This window comes from Phyllostomus discolor, chromosome 3 (assembly GCF_004126475.2).
Source record: "Phyllostomus discolor isolate MPI-MPIP mPhyDis1 chromosome 3, mPhyDis1.pri.v3, whole genome shotgun sequence".
Taxonomy (NCBI): Eukaryota; Metazoa; Chordata; class Mammalia; order Chiroptera; family Phyllostomidae; genus Phyllostomus; species Phyllostomus discolor.
In genome coordinates this window covers 39,070,922-39,090,745 of record NC_040905.2, presented here as the reverse complement: position 1 = coordinate 39,090,745, position 19,824 = coordinate 39,070,922, and the positions used below count along the sequence as shown (strand labels likewise).

The following is a 19,824-nucleotide window of genomic DNA, read 5'->3' as shown; positions in this document are numbered from 1 at the left end:
AGCATGACCCATGGAACAAAAGTCTGATTTAACGCTTGGTTTCTAGCCCAATATGCTGTTTTTTTAGCATGTGACTTTCAGCAAGTCACTTTACCACTCAGAACCCCAATTTCCTTGTGGAATAACACAGAAGACTGGGTGCTTAATCACACTGATTCAAACCAGAGACCTCAGCCAGTATCCAGCTTTACTAAGAATGTAAATATATAAATGACCATGAGGCATAGGCAAAGCAGCAGAGTTCTGGGATGGCCAGTACGGCTCCCCAGGTGTTTTCTTCTTACTTCGGAACCCACTGTAGCCAGAGTTAACATAAGAAGTTTCTATAGTACTTACACAAAAGAAAGTCACTTTAGTCACGAAAGATCTCAATTTTGTCTGGATAATTATATTTTCCAGGGAGTCATGCCCCATAAGTCTGTCGATTCCAGGATTGTTAACCATAAGGAATTTTAGACAAACTAGATACCTTCTACTATAAGCAGTCTGTAAATGAGGATTCTCTGGCCAACAGCTTGATCATGGACTTGTAGCTTTCAGAACTGTGAGAAAATAAAGTTCACTCCCCTCTTCCCTCCCCCAAAGTCTTCTCTAGCTAGCAGATACCATGCATTTGTTTCCAGGAGGTCTGTGACTAGCACTTGTATAAAGAAATTTATTTCCTGGGGGCCTCTTCCTCTTCCTCCCCAAGCCCCTCAAAGAGAAGAGAGGTTACAGACCTGTTTAACTGTTTCTTTCCCGTCTTCTGTATGAAATGGCCTGTCTTTGCTGTGGGGTTTTAGGGACTAAATGTGTGGTTGTCTGTGAAAATACTTTGTAAACTACAAAATGCCATGTGGCAGGTGTCACACAAAAGCAAAATACACTTTATTTGAATATGGGTTTAGGCACAGGATGAGAGAAATACAAGAATTTTAAACTCATTTAGGTCATCAGGTAACAATAAACACTTTAGAAATGTTTACACTTTCCATGTTCTGTCTGGTGAAAGGAAGTGAAGAGGGGGGATGCCAGGATGCTGGGAGAGTGAGAGCGCAGAAGAGGACAAACACGGGCCCCCTGCACGTGTGTGCCGGCTGCAGGGTGAAGACAGGTGCTTGAATACACACCCTCACCTTTGCTCCCTGCTGAAACATCCCTGAAATGATAGTAGAAGATTTTTTTAAAAGACATAACCTGACAAGGGCAAAGAAAATGGGATAGGAAGCAATAGTGATGAAGTTTCGCTGGAATGCAGGCGTTTTAGTGAGAACAGACTGCATACTTGAGAAAGATACATTCTTTAACAGTGAAACAATGAAGAAATCTGAGCAGTTACCTGATAGGCACTTTGAAACCTCCTAAGGATACTCCTTGATAATGAGTATCCTTAGATACCTTTGTAACTGAGGAATCATGAAAAACTAAAAACAGAGGGATTGGTTAAAAAATCTGAAGTAGATAGATGCTCAGTTCCTTCCTCCTACTCTGAAGCCAGGTGGCTTCCCCCCATCACCTGAGCTGACTACTATCCATCAGTTTTCCAGACAGGGTAAGACAAAGGCTCCTTAAACGGGGACACACCAAACAGGGGTAAGAGCAGTACGTTAGGGGTACATACAGAATGGTGAGAACCTTTCAGCAGTCTTCAACTGTTTGATTCCCAGACACATATCACCTAGGCATAAGATTTGAAATTTTCACCTCTGGGGACTCTGACTCATCTAAGAAGAAGGTAATAAAGAATCTGACGTCGAGGTTCTTCAAGAACATGGCCTAGCCCAATTACTAGTGAAGTCCAGATTTCCAGCCTTTGCTTGCCGAAAGCTTCCAGTCATCTTTTCTGACAATCAAGGAGCACTGAATTTCTGGGGAAAGACTCTAGCCTGAAATACAAATACCAGATCCAAAAAACTAAAAAAGTCAGCTTGAAGAATATAGTCGGTGAAGGGATAGGAAAACCTAAAAGAAGTAATTAATATCTAGTTTTATGGAGGAATAAGGTACAGCATCCATGAAGCATGATTAAGGTACTGTAAAAAGAACAAAATCCAAAAGAACTTTTAGAAATTAAAAAGAAACAGACATAAAAATGTGATAAAGATGAGAAGAAAAATCTTAGCAAAATGAGAGAAAAATGATAAGACAATTGAAGGATCAGTCTAGGAAATAATTCATTCAAATGAGCCACAAAAAGAGAAAATAGAAAATATTTCCAAGAACTAAAGAACATTAGTTTCCAGATGAAAAGATTCAGTAAGTACCAAGCACAGCATTAAAAATAGGCCCACACAAAGACACAGAATATGAAACCTCATACCACAGGAAACAAGGAGAATATAATTCAAACTTTCCAGAGCCAAGGTTAAGACAGGCCATAGGTAAAGTCAGGAGCCGGAATAGCTTTGTATTCTCTAAAGCCATCCTTGTAAGCTAGTAGGTGTGAATAATGCTTTCAAATTTTTGAAGGAAATTTGTAGCCGAGTTAGAATGATACACCCAACCAAATTATCCAAGTTTCGAAAAATGTACCTCTCCCATACCCTTATTCCAGAGGTTTCCCACGGAAGTCAGGGAGTAGACCCAAAAAGGAAGTCATGGGCTATAGGGAATGAAAGTGGTAAGAAGGGAACGAATGCCCAGGGTGCTGGCAAAGGGCGGTCCCGGGCGGGTAAGGCAAGCAGCCAAACCGCATGGAGCGGGACAGACGTTCTTAGGAGAGAAAGCCTAAGCCTGTCCCTTCCACAAGGGCAGCTTCTGTCCCATCCATCTATTCAAAAATATTAATGCGTGAAATTTTAGAATTAGGAAGGATCTTAGAGAACACATAGTTTAAACACCTAGTTTTATAAAAAAAAGAAAAGGAAGACAGGTAACCTGTCCAAATCAGTACCAAGATCCAGGTTTCTTGACTGCTAGTCCTCTGCTGTTTTCGTTACAACACGCAGCTCTCTGCCATTAAAGATCATCCGTCTGTCTCTTCTTACCTTTGTGTTTTCCTCATCACAGCAGTGTGGAAGGGTAAAGTACACTCCCATCCTGAGTAGTGGAGTGGTCTATTCTAGAGGGGATTTTTCAATCAGAAGACCTGGGACAAACTCACCCTGGGAGGAAGGGGAAGGGATTAACATAGAAACTCCAGGATAAGTAGTTGGTAAACCTTTTTTATTAGAAACAGTTTTCTTCTAGCCTCGAGTTGAGAATGACAGATTCCATCTAACTTTTTTTTCTTCTTAAAAGTATATGCTTGTGCATAGTCAATTAAAGGTTCAGAACTTGTTTCCAAGTCTTAAGACTCTGACCCAGAACAGTGCTCATTTCAGTATATCATGCAGATTCTAGTAATAAAGTTTTACAAGAGGGATGCTGCTTTCTTTCACGGTCACCTAATGCAAGCCCCGTGACCTACCCCTATCCAAATAAACAATAGATAGATTGGCTGCTGAGTAGTTGGAGGAAGAAAATGTAAAGGTTGTATTCTTTACTCCATTGATAACTTTCTGATATTGCTCAGGTCTCTGAAGGGGTAAAACACTGACTTGTTGCATGTAAGTTCTCATCCCGTATCTTTCAGGTCGTCCTGGGAGTTTTTTGACTCCTTCCGTTGGTCCTCGGAGGTAGAAAACTCTTGTAAAAACTATCTTGAATATGGTTAAGGTTTTTTGTTTGTTTTAATGACAAAATTAAAAAGCACAAGGAGAAAGCAAAGAATTCTTAATTAGCATAATTATGTAAATAGTTGTTCTCCTGTTATGAAATAGAGCCATGAAAAGGAAGGGAGGGAAACGTCACCACAAAAACAAGACTCAAAACTTATTTTTGTGTAAGTTCTATTTTCTGTTTTGCCCCTGTATGTATTTGTTTGCTTCTATTACATTGCTTACTTTCCAATGCATTTAATAGTATCTTTCATTTAAAACATGCAAAAGTCTACATCACAAACATCAATTTTTTGTGAAAATTAGAGCATAGGAGAGCAGGACTCGACATGGACGGGAACAAGTATTGTTGCCTTATTACACTTGGACCACCTGGGCCCACGCCTCCTGAGAACACGCCATCACGGGCTGCGAACAGGGAGCTGTCAGTCAGTGCACGGCAAGGGTCCTGAGTCCTCTCACTCTCTGTGCTGTGCACGCAGTTCTTCAGGAAGCTCCTTAGGGTTTCGTGCTGTGTTTTGAACTTCCTGAAGAAACTTTGGAATTGTACATGGTAGTAGCAAATATCTGAAGACCCATTTATGCTGCAATATGCATAAATTTCAGTATTTACAAAGAAGACAAGAAATTCAAGAGTATGGGTTTTTAAATTAATCAGCAGTTTGCCTGGCATTAGGAGATAGTCCTCTCCTCATATTTCATCCCTTAATATTTTACAGTATTCTTTTTGTTTAGTCTGGAAAAGAAATGTATTTTGACAACATGGGATTTTTTGGTCTAGTTTGGTTTTCTTGGCTTGTTTGGTTTGTTTAAGAGAATTTTATGCTAAATTTATACTTGATGTTATTTAAAGACTGTTGACACAGAAAATTGCATAGGAGAAAATACCAAAATCAGGTATTTTCATGTTGCCATAATTGTGTCTCTCCTTCCCTTTAGTAACTGCTGGAGTCAAATTCAAATGAATGACTTACAATGGTGGTCTCAGGCTTCATGGAGATAGGGCTTAAATGAATTCACACAATAATTGGAGTAAAGCTTATCTATGGCTCAAAATGTACTTTTTTTTTAAGAGAAGGAAGGGAGGGAGAGAGAGAGAAACATCAGTGTGCGGTTGCTGGGGGTCATGGCCTGCAACCCAGGCATGTACCCTGGCTGGGAATCAAACCTGTGACACTTTGGTTCGCAGCCCATGCTCAATTCACTGAGCTACACCAGCCAGGGTCTAAAATGTACCTTTTTAAAGACAGCTATTTGCTAAGTAGTTGGAAGATACAAAAGGGAATAAGAAATTTAGATTAATGGATCTGGGTTTGAAACTGCCTACACAGCTATTTAAAAGTAGCTGGAGTAGCTACAAGCCTGGTGACAGATTCACAAACGAAGATATAGTAGCCGAGCCTGCTTGTACTGCTAGGATGGATCTTCCATTCTATCCCAAACCTCTACGTAAGCACTGGTCCTAACCTGCAGCTCCTGTGTGTTACATAAGAGACCGCCACTCTTGCTGATCATTACAAAATTTAAAGCTAAAGTACATGGAATCTTCTTGCCTTCTATTTTGTACTCATAAGGCTGGTTGTATCATTTTCCAAGAAATCATTTTGCAAAAACTCGTATTCTTTTTCCTGCTATGCCCATGTACACTTTAACATCCTGTCTCAGAAAGAACCTTGAAGAACGGAGGTGGAGTAATTTTCAGAGTGGTAGTGTAGAAGCACTGAACTTTCTAAAACGAACTTTTGTCTTCAATGCTTGCATTCTCATATCCTGTTGTCAATACTGCTAGTTCCTAAGGGTGTATGGCACAGAATAAGTATTTCTTCAATTCTAGGATTATTTTGTTTTTATTAGAACTAATTTCTCTATGTAATCTTTTCTCCCCACATTTTTTATTGTTATTCAAATACAGTTGTCTGCATTTTCCCCCCACCACTCCCCTCAACCCCAGCCATCCCCACTTCCCACCCTTGATCCTGCCCTCTTTGGTTTTGTCCATGTAACCTTTATACCTGTTCCTGAAAACCCTTCCACCTTTTCCCCCATTATCCCCTCCTCCCTCCCCTCTAATTATTGTCAGTTTGTTCTTAATTTCAATGTCTCTGGTTATATTTTGCTTGCTTGTTTGTTTTCTTGATTACTCATCTCTGTGTAATCTTATCTGTGAACTTCTTATTCATCATTCCTAAGTGGACAAGGAAATGATTTCCATAGCTACTGTCTTATTTGCTTAGTTTCTCATAACCTTTTATTTTTTAACATGTTTACAATTAGTCATTCTGAATTTATTATAGCTACCAAAAAAAAAGACAGCTACTCAAGAAACAGCTAAAGTAAATATTTTAAAGATTTTATTTCTTTATTTTTAGAGAGTAGGGAAGGGAGGATAAAGAGAAGGAAACATCAATGTGTGGTTGCCTCTCATATACCTCCTACTGGGAACCTGGCCCACAACTTAGGCTTGTGCCCTGACTGGAATCAAATCTGTGACCCTTTGCTTTGTAGTCCGATCCTCAATCCACTGAGCCACACCTGCCAGGGCTAAAGTAACTATTTTAACGTCAGATCAAGTACAAAGAATATTGCTACGGATAAAGAGGGTTTTTTTCATAAAGATAAAAGTGTCAGTTAATCAAGAGGACATATAAATACTAAGTGTTTACACACCTAAAAACAAAATTCAAAATTTATGAAGCAAACCCCTGATAGAACTACCCGGGAAAATTTTTGTGGATACATAAATCTACAATTATAGTTGGAAGTTTCAACACACCTCTCTCAATAATTGATAGAACAAATAGACATTATATCAGAAAAGACATAGAAGACTTGAATAACATTGTCAACCAATTTGACATATCTAGCATTTATAGAACACCTTCCCAAACAACAAAATATATGTTTTTTTTTCAAGTGCATACAGAACATCTACCAAGATGGACCTAATTCTGTGCTGTAATTCAAGTCTCAAGAAATTTTAAATGATTCTAGTTATTCAAATTTGTGATTCAAACATCAGATCTTAAAAAGTCATTAATGATCAATATCAGAAAGTAAAGAAGTGACAATACTACAGATTATACAGATACTAAAATAAGGGAATGTTATAAACAACCTAGTGCCAGTAAATTCAGCAACTTAGATAAAAGGGACATGTGAAAGATACAAAGTACCAAACCTTTCAAAAAGAAATAAACTAAATGGCCTGCATTTAATGAAGAAGTTAAATGTTCAGTTTAGGAATATCCATAGCTTGGCTTCTTTCATGAATTTTACCAAATATTTAAAGGAGAAATAATACCATTTCTACATAAAATCTTTTCCAAATTAAATAGGATGGAATAGTTTTCAACTCAATTTTTAAGACCAGCAGTACCCTGATAAAACCATATTTTATCTACGAGAAAACTAGACTCCCATAAATATAGATACAAAGAGAATTTTAAGCAATTAAAATTATTTTAGCAAATCAAGTCCAATGATATTTCAAAATGATACTATGTTTTGACCAAGTATACTGTATCCCAGGAATAGGAGATTTTATTTCACATTTAAAAATCTGACAATGTAATTCTCCATTTTTAACAGACTAAAAACTCCTATATGATAATTACAGTATTTTCACAAATTATTTTAGGAAGTCCGTTTTCCAGTTCAGATGGAAATTGTTAGCAAACTAAGGAGCTTCATCAACCTATAAAGGATGTTTATTTTAAAAAAAAACTGACGAGATCGGGCATGTTCAGGATGGTATGGCCGTAGACAAAAGAGAAAAAAAATGTAGGACTTTATGTAGCAAAGTCTGTGTAAGGGATTGCATGTGCGCATTTGACTATATAGAGAGAAAGCCTAGAAGAATGCACACCAGATTGTGTGCAAAAAAAAGCAGGTTAGAGAACAGTGTGTACCCTCTGGTTCCCTTCCAGGACACCAACCACATATTGTCTGTTGTTATTGTCCTCTGACCCTAGAATTCTTATCCTAGGGTCCCATGACACCAATTTTGTGTGAAAAAGAAAATTAAAAAACTGTACTTGATTGTATGGTGTTTTTTTTAAGGCTTGGAATGGTACCCACCATAAATTGATTTGCTATAGGAATTGACATTAAAGTACTAGAATTTTTTACTCAATGTACTTATTAGTATTTGAAATCTTTATAAAAAGCATATGATAAAAAGCAATGGACCTTGAAGGCATTATGCTAAGTGAAATAAGTCAGAAAAATACAGATACCATATGATGTCACTCGTATGTGTGATCTGAAGGAAAAAAAGCAAAGTGCTAACTAAGCTCATAGATACTGAGCACAGATCGGTGGTCGCCGGAGGCAGGGTTGGGGGTGGAGGTAGAATGGATGAAGGGGTCAAAAGGTACAAACTCTCCATTATAAAGTAAATAAGTAATGGCAATGTAATATGCAACTTGGTAATTATAGTTAATATTACTGTATTGTATATTTGAAAGCTGACAAGGTAGATCTTAAATGTTTTTATCAAAAGAAAAACTATATTTGTAAGTATTTATAGTGACAGATGTGAACTAGATTTATTGTAGTGATCATTTCGCAATATTTTCAAATATTGAATCAGTATCTTGTACACCTAAAACTATTACCATGTTATATGTCAGCTATACTTCATTTTTTAAAAAATCAGGAAACGGGAAATGGTTACAAGGAATGTACAATATCCTAACCAGTGAAAATCATCAACCAAAATAAAAAATGTATACATATCAGTACATAGACCCATGGTGACCCAATTCTTTCCCATCAACACAGGAATCAATGAAGAAGAGGAAAAGAAAAAAGAAAAAAGCAAAGAGAAAATCAAGTTGAAAAAAAAAAGGAAAAGGTATTCTTTTAAACATAATTAATGGATTATGTTGTTTTCTGGTGTAGTAGAGTTTAGCACTTTTTTTCTCAGTCCGAGTTAGATGCTCAATTGTTTCAGTAAAATAACAGAAATCCTTCATTTCAGGAATTAAAAATAAAATCAACATTTAGCCACCTTAAATTTTCTTTTTGGAGCAAATCAAAAATAAATAAATAACACTCCTGCCTTTTATATATTTAGAATTTTAAGTTTCAAAACATCAGTTAATTTTTTAATGGAATATATGTCTAAATTCTTCACATACATATTTGTCTTCATCTGTATGAAGTTGGAGCTTAAACATTTGTATTTGCAAAATATTATTGCCTTGTCTAAAAAATTAATTGTTAATAGGATTTATGTACTCACTCACATGTCACGCTAAAAATTCCTTCAGGTCATTCAAAACCTTGATCAGCTACCTGCAAATTTTTATATCAACTCTTTTAATTTAACTGGTTAAAGAAATAGATCAAGAGAATTAATGAGCAACTTTTTGCATGGTTAATGAGTGCAGTTTCATTCATACTAGAGCATTTCACTCATACTAGAGTATGAGAGTATTACTCATACTCTAGAGTAAGAGTAATGTCTCTTACATAGAGACATTATTTATCATATTTGGCAATACCAATTTGGCTTTGGCGGTAGATTCTGCAAATCAGGTGCTGTCACTTTGTAGTTTTTATGGAACATTTAATATATACATTTTAACACCTCAGCTATTTTATAAATTACAAGTTAGCTTGCTTTCAAGTTCTAGGAGTTAAATAATAATCTTTAATATAAAAGCTAATAGGAAGGTAGACTCAGTGTATTGTGTAGTCTGACTAGTATATTGTTGAATTATTGGCATTCCCACCACAAGGTGGATTGCTTATAGGGAAAGTTAGATTATCTCTTTTCTTTCAAATCTAATATACTTGTTTTATAGTAACAGATTGCTTATTCTAGCCTTTCTATCTTGGGCCTACAAACTTCAGACAGCCCGAAATTATGTGAACTTTTCCAGGTACACTTAACAGAGGTAATACCACCTAATAGAGTTACTATACCAAAGCCTAATGTTTTGCCTTAAAAATGAGAATCCAGAACCAAAAATCGAAAGGAAAAAAGTTGTGTAGGCAGAAAAGCAGCTTTAGTTAGAATCCAAAGGTCATACAAGGTCTTTAAAACAGAAAAACACAGAAGAGTTGAGAATAATAGAGACAAAGTAGAGAAAGAGACTACATTAAAAATAAGCTTCTGAAATGGCCAAAAGTCTTAGGAGAAGGAGGAGAAGGGAATGCAGCCTCACAGAGATGGGGACCCCTGGGGGCCCCTGAGTAAGGAAGGCAGCGCTGGAGGAGTCCACCCCTGTCACAAACCTGCAGGCTTGAGAGTTTGCTTTTTCTCCTCTTTGTGTCTACGTTGGATTTTTTTTAGTTTGGGTTTTAACCTCTGACATTTAGATCACTGAACTAGCTGTTGAGATGCCTATTTCATTTTAAACTCACTCGGTTTCTCTCTTGTAATACGTATTTGGGGTTTGCATGTGGGTAGGTTGTTACACACTTCATATAAAGTCTGAAGAGATGGCTTTTTTTTGTTTTGTTTTTTCTTATTCTTTTTTTTAATATTAGAGGAAGGACTTCTACAGTTTTTCGTTCTTAATTTAGTATTACAGTAATGTTTAAAAAGTTTAATGATAAATCATCCTCATTCATCTATATAGAAGATTCATTTAAAAGTATCTTTTCTGCAACTAGTAAAATTATTTTGAAATGAAAGTGTTCATCTGTATCACTCGGCATCAGGACTCAAGTACTTTAACTTAAAAATCAAAATAATTAACGAAAGTGCTTTTATTTTACTAATTTTCAGCTTTTATTCATTTATACAGAGGTACATAATTATAACCCTTTTTATATATATAATTGCATCCTTTTGTGACTCTTTTAAGAGAATATGCCAGTGATTTTCAATCTGTGCCACAGAATTTTTACAACATGTAATACCTGACTATTCAGTCAGGGGCACGGACCTCTTTTCCCTCAAATTGTCAGAAAAAATGACAACAGCCAAAACAATAGCTGTCCAGTATGAACAAATGAAAATCATACCTATTTTTGTCAGAACAGCAAAAATATATATTTTGGTGTGCCACACAATTTTAGTAACTAGTTTATGTGTTCCATGAGATGAAAAAGGTTGAAATCTCTGGAATATGCTAACAAGTTACTGCATACACAAGTGAATTGTATATATAATGAGGCTTGGTAAATGCAGTGTTGTTTGCTTAACATGGTTTTGAAGGGTACGAAGGATGAAAACCTGAAAATCAGAAAAATAATTTTCATTCTTACCAAAATTAAAAATTCTATAACTATAACTATATAATTTATACAGTTAGAGTTGAGCAGAATAGAGATACTTGTTTTGTCAGTTTCTGTGACCAAGTAGCAAAAAATTCTAAATTCAGCATTTTAAGAGAATACAAGTATACAAAGCGCATTTTGAGTTTCTTTGTTTATACCCCAACCTTGCTCTAAGAAGGATTTAAGGCAGATCACATCCATTTAAATTTACCTATCAGCTATAAATGCAATTATCAGTCAGTATATATTACTGCCCATAGGTCTTATTCATCGAGTTCCGCTGAAGAGGACACTTCAAAACAAAAGAAACAAAAATATCAGAAGAAAGAAAAGAAAAAAGAAAAAAAGAATAAGTCCAAAAAGGGGAAACATCACAAAAAGGAAAAAAAGAAGAGAAAAAAGGAAAAGCATTCTTCTACCCCTACTGCTTCTGAAATCTCCAGAAAGTGACTGAGACTGTGGCTCAAGCCATTACATTTAAACATTGGTTTTGAAAATCATTTCACCTTTCTTGGAATTTGCTATATAATTTTGCTTTGCAATAAATCACAGGCTTGTCCAGATAAACATTTTTTTTTCATATATAGGACCATTATCCTCTGGCAATATATTTTCAATGTACTGTGATTATAAAGTATTGAATTAGTCTTACTACTTGATAGCCATGCCACAAGTACAGTTATCTATAGATACAAAACACATCATTTTTGGTATTTGTGTCTCTATGTTTGACTAGTGTTTTTTACTTCATAAGTTGATTGTAAATGGCTTTACTACAGTCAACACAGGTAATCTACCTGGCTGTCAGTGAGTATTTCTGAATCAAGTGTCTACCTTCCAGTGATACAGCGAGGTAGAGGAGAATGCTTCGCTCTTGACACTGATAAACTTAATAGACTTTTATATCCTATGATAATGTAAGATAGTGATATTCTTCACTTGTTTTTTAACCTCTGGCTTTTTTTAATGTTATAGAAGATGAAGCTGATTTTTTTATTTTGACAAGGACTTTTTAAATGAATGGTATCAACAGGAAGAGGATAATGAAAATATAACAGAGTTTCATTGTTTTATGACATGCAGCTAGTACCTGCCTTCTTTGTTTCTGTAACTATTAAAATATGTCTTCCTGTTTAAAAAGACAAATCTAGTTCAGCCTATTAGTGAGTCTCATAGAGATAATGTTGTGTTGACAGGATTTTTAGGATAGACTCCTGGGTTGTTTTACAAATGTGCCATATTGGCATGTCCCAAAGTGATACCTCAGACACAGAACTTTTTATTGAGAAAGATGACAGCTAAATCTTCATTAGAACTGACTTTTGTTGTATTCAGTATATAAATTTTATGAAGCTTGTTTCTATGAGTAATGTGGAAAATTTTTATAAATGTGAACATATTTATTTGTCTGAAATAATTTGTAGTTTTGAAGCAGGTTTCACGCTGAACTTATGGTTTCATAAATGACCAGTTTGGAGTGTTTCTCTCTTTTATTTCAGTCATAAACCTTAGGAGCAGTGACAAAAATTTAGGATTAAGAATTTCATTCTGTACTTTTTAAAACTTAAGAGCCAGGAGTTGCACCATGAAAGTCTTTATATAACAATGGGAATTTTATATGGGTAAGAATTAGCAAACAGATATTAGTAGATATAAGTGTGTTTTACATTTTAAAACCCACAATGATCGGTGTTAGTTACTTTGCTTAATATTCAGGTATTGCTTATGCCCAATAACTTAAATACTTTTTATGGTAGCAGCATCAGAAGTCAATCCATTATCAGTACACAGCACCAAAAATGGCAGGTACCTCACTGTGGTGCAATTACAAATTTTCAAATTGATAAACCTACACACATGGATTCAGATGAATTCATTATGGTGAAATCAGGTAAGTACACACAGGCTGGAAAGGTGTACTCTTTCTTTCTTCACCCTACACCCCTCCCTGACATGACCTCAGTAACCCTGGGGGAGCCTCATAACTCCACTTAACATATGCTTACCATGCTCAAATTCTAGGGATGCCACTCGCACATCCCTGGCCTATAGCACCATAGCCATGGAAGCTCTCACACCAGTATCTTTTCCATGGCCTAATTTAGTCATAGGGCCATAAAAAGAAATTGTCTTCTCTAAGTTAGGTATAGTCAGCTATTTGGAGAGAAACACAGAGCTAGAGAGAAACACAGAGCTATTAAGTTTTTAAGGGCTTATTTTGCCATGGCTTTATTTTATGTATTTTTGAAATCTGAATTTTCTGAAAATACAGTTCTTTGGCTATCAACATGAAAAAATTAGTAAACTTTTTAAATGATTGGAAAATGCTGTGTATAAAGGATGGCCTCATCCCACCCACTGAGTGTGTAACACGATTCAATACGAGTTTAGTGAGCAGGGTTAATTTAGTTATCTGTAAGTTTTGTTTGTGTTAATTATCAAGATTACAGTTTGGCTCATTAAGTTTTTTTCTGAATGATGACATGGTGAATTATGGTTCAGAAGAGTCACATAAAATCCAGCCCCAATTAACTATACTGAATGCAAATTAAAAGATTTTAATGCTCAACAATTATTTCTCCCCAGAAACAATCTTGGAATTAAGAATAATTCCAAGCTAAGTAAATTTTTATATGAGAGTAGTTTATGAATATCTCATCTGAATAAATAAATTTATTTTTAGTCAAGTCATCTTCTAAAGTGATATTATCATTATTGGGCTTGGATACAAATCCTACTAGTATATTTTGGAAAAATTAGTAAAATTTCCTCTCCTGCAGTAGGTAGCAGAAGAAAAATCAATTTAATAGTAAAAATCCAAAGAGTCCTGGACGTTCTCACTGCTTATGTGACCTCCAGCAAAGTCATTTGACTTCTCTGGGCCTTGGTGTTTTTCATCTATAACATATTATGCCAAATTATCTCCAAGATCGCTTCCAGTCCTTAGTATATACGAGTATTGATATTTTACTAAAATTCAAGTATTATTCATTTTAGAAATTATCACAGATAAGGAGTAGCAGTTTGTAATAGTAAAGGTTGTATGTATTAATAACCACTGTTCAACACATTCACATCTGTAAGCAGATAATCGATATTTGGTTTTACATCCTTATTATCCAACATATGTCATTTTCACAAGATGCAGACAGAATTCTTGTTTTGAACTTGTCTGTAACCACATTATCTGAACACTCTGAGGCATTGCGTTCAGGGTGATGGACCTACTCCCCACACATGCCCCTATTTTCTCCCTATCATCTGTTAGCTAAAATCTCTAGATGAATCCCCATGCTTCACACTTAGTACACACCTGTTTGTGGTTCTCTGAGGCCGAACCATCTGTTAAGTAGTAAACAACTGTGTGTGGTCTGTAATTACTACTCTCAAAATTACAGAACCCTGTGTCATTTTCAATTAAACTAGGTTGAAAAAGTTATGAAGAGCATTCATAAAAATGCCATTCATGTTGAGTGCCTAGCATGGCAAACACTCTGATAAGTACTGGGATACAGAGGTTAAAGAGAGACTCATATTTCCCCCTGAAGATGTTCATCACTTACTTGTAAGGAGAAATAGCAGAACATATCACAGTGCAATAATTGACCCGAACATGGGTTTATAGAAACACATGGGGGTATTGTACTTAGACTGGAGAAGTTAGAAGAGCTCCTTAAGCAAGTAGTACCTAAAGTGCATTTTTAAAAAAAGATTTAATTTACTTATTTATTTAGAGAGGGGGCAGGTAGGGGAGAAAGAGATGGTGAGAAACATAAATGTGAGAGAGAAACATCAGTTGGTGTTCTCTTGGACGCACCCTGACCTGGGACCAAACCTGCAACCCAGGCATGCGCCCTGACTGGTTATCAAACCTGCAACCTTTTGCTTTTCAGGACGACACCCAACCCAATGACCCATACCCATCAGGGCTAGATTGCATTGTGGTTGAGGGTGAGGGTGGCAGCTGTGGCAATTTCTGACAGAGTGGGTATGCTGTGAACAAAGACCACAGTAGAAGCTGGAGGGTGTGTGTGTCACGAATTAACAAGCAATAAGATTTAGGGGAGGTGAGGGCAGGGAGGGATTGAGCAAAATGGAAAAAGGACTCATGGATATGGACAACGGTGTGGTGATTTAGTCGCCTAGTGGGGACTAAATGGTAATGGACAAGAATATAATAAAGATTAAATTAAAAAATAAAATGAATTAAAAGATTTTGAGACTCCCATTTTAGGTTCTCAGGAACAAAAGGAGGAGGTCTTAGCTTCTTGTGTTAGGGAGTTTGTAAACAGTGAGACACCATGAGAGAGTTTTAAGGAAAAATGTCTTACATTGGGATTTGGTTTAATTCATTTCATAAATCTACAAGTTTTAGAAGATGAAATTGCTCTCATTAGATGGCCACATAGAAATAATTTGAATCTTTTGCCCTATTATTTGTACTCTTCTAGTCCCACTTTTCTAAGATTTGATTATTACCAAAAATTATAATGATTTGTCTCGTAAAAATATAAACCTATTGTATTCTTTATTCAGCTCCACCCCCGGAATTACAGCATATGTACATACTTTTAATGTGCTTTGTTTGATACTGTATGTTAGAGTATTTTTCACTGACAATTCGTTTAACTATGTTAGTATTTGTTATGTCCAAAGTAAATCATTTAAAATACATCTTGCAGAGTATAAGACTATGCTGTAATTTGATAAGGCTTCTTGCTTTTAATATTTTGTCTCAATCTACAAAGCACAACTGCTCCAAAGTAACAGACACAGGTACCTGTTGGTCCCCTGGGTGAGCCCTGTGGCTCTCAGGTGACCTCACTTCACAGGCAGTGCTTCAAGAGCTCCAACTGATACTAGTGCTGGGGTTTGGTCTTCTCGAGCAGTGGGCATTCACGAATAGGAGGTTTCTCAGGCCAGCACAACACTAATCTCACTTGTAAAACCCGGGGTCCTCTGACCTCATTTATCTTCTCCCAGCTCCTCTAGGACTGTGCAGTGCCAGAGAATTGGGGTGCATCTTCCGGAGCACGCCCATGATGCATCCAGCCATGCACAGCCCTGTGTCTGTCCCGTAGGTTAGGAGTCTAGAGACCATGAGCATTTCGCTGGACTTCAGTCTAAGTTTCCTACTTCTTGTGTCATTTGTGGCCTGTGCCCTTCCTTCCCTGTGAGCAGCAAAAGTAGAGCTGTACCAGTGCCTCAACTAAATGTAGCCTAGATTTTGACCTGAGACATCCAATGGGTAATATAATGATTAAGATCTGGGTATTAAAGATAGCCAATTTTCTGGGATTTTTTTTTTAATCAAGCTGACTACAAGATGAAGAAGTACCACAAATGCTATATATACTTCACAACAAAAGGAAAATTCTTTGCTTTTCTGACCACTTAAAATGTGATTTTAATGGTAATGTTTTAATTTCCAAATTTCCCATGAACTGTAGACAATTTTAATATTTGGACATTGACAAAATTGTGCTCTTTTTGAACATGAAATGTAACAGGCAGTAGAATGTTACAACATTGATAATGATCTGGAACTGTGATGTCAGCATAGCCCTATGTGGCTATTTAAACTAAATTAACTGAAAAAAAAAAATAAAAATGTATCCAGTTGCTCTGGCCACATTTCACACAGCTGCATTGTGGGGGGCGGGGGGGGGGGAGGGTTGTGGCAAGCCTGCCAGACTGTGCACGTACAGAAAGAACATCTCCGTCTCAGAAACTGCGACTGCACAGTGCTCGCTTAGAAGATATCTCCAGTGCTCAGCAGAAGTTTTGATCACCTAATAATCAAAAGTTTCTATCCCTGAGCTTTGTACGCCTGAGAGCTATAAAGCATTCCTTTTGTTCCTCTGTTAGACCAGAGAAGCTACATTCGCCACATTTGAAAAACTGGTCTTCCAACTACAGAAACTATGTAACACAGGGATGTACGTGTTCAGCAGAGCCAGCTTAAAATTAATCCTTTTTTCCTACTACATGCTATTATAAAACCAGATGTGTTCTTAAAGTGGAAATTATACTTTAAAAATCTTTTAAGATAATTATAGTTTGCAGAAACTATCATTTTATTTCTAGATTTTTAAGTGGTATTACTTCATCAGCCTTAGGTGGGACCAGAGAATTTGTTTGTTTTATAAATTTCATTGTAGAAATTCCTTAGGAACTTTATCAGTGAAGAATTTTTATTATGGCTACCCTTTGATATGCAGAAAATATGTATTATGCAAATTATGTTATAATACATTTTGTTATTCAACGTTAGCTTTTGTAAAGGCAACATAATGTTAGCATGTCCAGCAAATCCTCTAAAAAAAGCATAGGTTGATTTCTAAGAGACTTAAGACCATCATTGCACCTAGTTTGTAAGACCATTCTCCTAGAAATCTACCCATTTACCCAATAAACTTAACTGGGGTGACATTGGTTAATAGGGTCGCAGAGGTTTCAAGTGTACACTTCCGTGATGCATGATCTATGTATTCCATTGTGTGCCCTCCACCTGAAGTCAAACCATCTTCCATCACCACATATTTGGTCCCCTTTAACCCTCTCCAGTCACCCACCCTCTTCCCTCAGGTAACCATCAGGTTCCCTCAGGTAACCATTGTCTGTGAGTTTCAGTTTTATCCCACATCAGTGAAATCCTATGGTTCTAAGCTTTTTCTGACCAATCTGTTTCACTTAGCATGATATTCTCAGGGCCCGTCCATGTTGTTGCAAATGGCAGTATTTCATCTTTTCTTATGGCTGAGTAGTATTCTGTTGCATATATGCCCCACATCTTTATCTAGTCATCTATCAAAGGGTGCTTTGGTTGTCCCCATGTCTTGGCCACCATGAATAATGCTAGGGTGAACATAGAGATGCATATATCTCTGCAATAAATGCCTTCGAGTTTTTCAGGTAGATACCCAGGAGAGGGATTGCTGAGTCATATGGTAACTCTGTTCTTAATTGTTTGAGAAACTGCCAGGCTGTTTTCCATAGTGATTGGAACAGTCTACATTCCCACCAGCAGTGTATGAGAGTTCCTTTTTCTCCACATCCTCTCCAGCACTTGTTATTATTTGTCTTGTTGATAATAGCCATTCTAACAGATATGAGGTGGTATCTCATTGTAGTTTTGACATGCACTTCCCTAACAGCTAGTGAAGTTGAGCATCTTTTCATATATCTTGGTTATTTGTATGTCTTCTTGGGAGAGGTGTCTCTTCAAGTCCTCTGCCCATTTTTGATTGGATTGTTTGTTTGTTGTTAAGTTGTGTGAGCTCTTTACATATTTTGGATATTAATCCAAATACGTAGGTGCTGTTATTTGCAATATCATCTCCATTCCATTGGTTGCTGTTTTGTTTTGTTATCAGTTTCTTTTGCTGTACAGAAGCTTTAGTTTGATATAGTCCTGTTCATTTATTTTTGCCTTTACTTCCCTTGTTTGGGGTCAAATTCATAAAATGTTCTTTACAACCAAAGTCTGTAGGTTTAGTACCTATGTTTTCTTCTATGTAAGTCATTGTTTCAGATCTTATATTAGGTCTTTGATCCATTTTGAATTAATTTTTGCACATAGGGACAAACTGTAGTCTAGTTTTATTCTTTTGCATGTGGTTTTCCAATTTTCCCAGCAACATTTATTGAAGAGGCTTTCTTTTCTCCATTATGTGTTTTGGCCCCTTTGTCAAAAATTATTTGCCCATATACATGTGGTTTTATTTCTGAGACCTCAATGCTGTTCCAGTTTGTGTGTCTGATTTTTTGGTTAATACCATGCAGTTTTGATTATCATAGTCTTGTAGTGTATTCGAAGTCAGGTAGTGTGATACCTCCAGCTTTCTTTTTTTTTTTTTTTAAATTTTTCAGGATTATTTTGGCTCTGGGGGGTCTTTTGTGGCTCCATACAAATCTGATGATGTTTTTTCTATTTCTTTAAAAATGTCATTGAGATTTTGATGGGGATTGTATTTATATATGTTGTTTTGGGTAATATGGCCATTTTAACTATGTTGATTCTTCCAATCCATGAACACAGAATATCTCTCCCATTTTTTCAATCTTTTTTGATAATCCTTTTAGTTTTCAGAATATAGGTCCTTCACAACCTTTTTAAACAATGTTGATTCTTCTAATCCATGAACATGGACTATCTTTCCATTTTGTGTCTTTTTCAACGTCTTTTAACAATGCTTTGTAGTTTTCAGTATATAGATCCTTCACATCCTTTGTTAAGTTTATTCCTAGGTATTTTATTCTTTTTGTTGCAATTGCAAAAGGAATTGTTTTATTTCTCTTTCTGAAGTTTCGTTATTAGTATATAGGAAACCAATGATTTTTGTACATTGATTTTGTATCATGCAACTTTTTGGTATTTATTATTTATTGTTTCTAATAGAATTTCAGTAGAGTCTTTAGGGTTTTCTATATACAGAATAATGTCATCTACAAGAAGTGACACTTTTACTTCTCCCTTCCTGATTTGGATGCCTTTTATTTCTTTCTCTTGCCTGATTTCTGTAGCTAGGACTCCCAGAACTATGTTGAATAAGAGTGGTGAGAGTGGACATCCTTGTCTTATTCCCGATTTTAGAGGAAAAGCTTTCAGTTTTTTACCACTGAGTTTGAGATTAGCTAGAGGTTTGTCAGATATGGCCTTTATTATGTAGAGGTATTTTCCTTGTATAACCATTTTGTTGAATGTTTTAATCATAAATGAATGTCATAGCTTAGTAACTTATCACATTCTTTTTCTGTGTCTACTGATAAGGTCATGTGATTTTTATCTTCTGTTTTGTTAATGTGGTGTATTACATTGATTGGTTTGTATAAGTTGAACCATCCCTCTTCATCCTGGAATGAACCCCACTTGATTGTGTGTTATTTTTTTAATGTATTGTTGTATTTGATTTGCTAGTATTTTGTTTAGGCTTTTTGGCTTCTGTATTCA

General features: G+C 36.1%; 1 protein-coding gene across 2 annotated transcripts in view; it reads left to right on the top strand.

Moving 5' to 3' along the window:
* SREK1IP1 (SREK1 interacting protein 1) overlaps positions 1-16,464 on the top strand; it is a 33,393-nt gene extending 16,929 nt beyond the window's left edge. For both annotated transcript variants that reach the window (XM_028526685.2, XM_036020331.1), the window contains exons 4-5: positions 8,421-8,493; positions 11,132-16,464. In XM_028526685.2, the coding sequence (XP_028382486.1) occupies positions 8,421-8,493; positions 11,132-11,321 (263 nt within the window). In that variant the 3' untranslated portion in view covers positions 11,322-16,464. The remainder of the gene's footprint in view (positions 1-8,420; positions 8,494-11,131) is intronic.
* Positions 16,465-19,824: the final 3,360 nt, after the last annotated feature.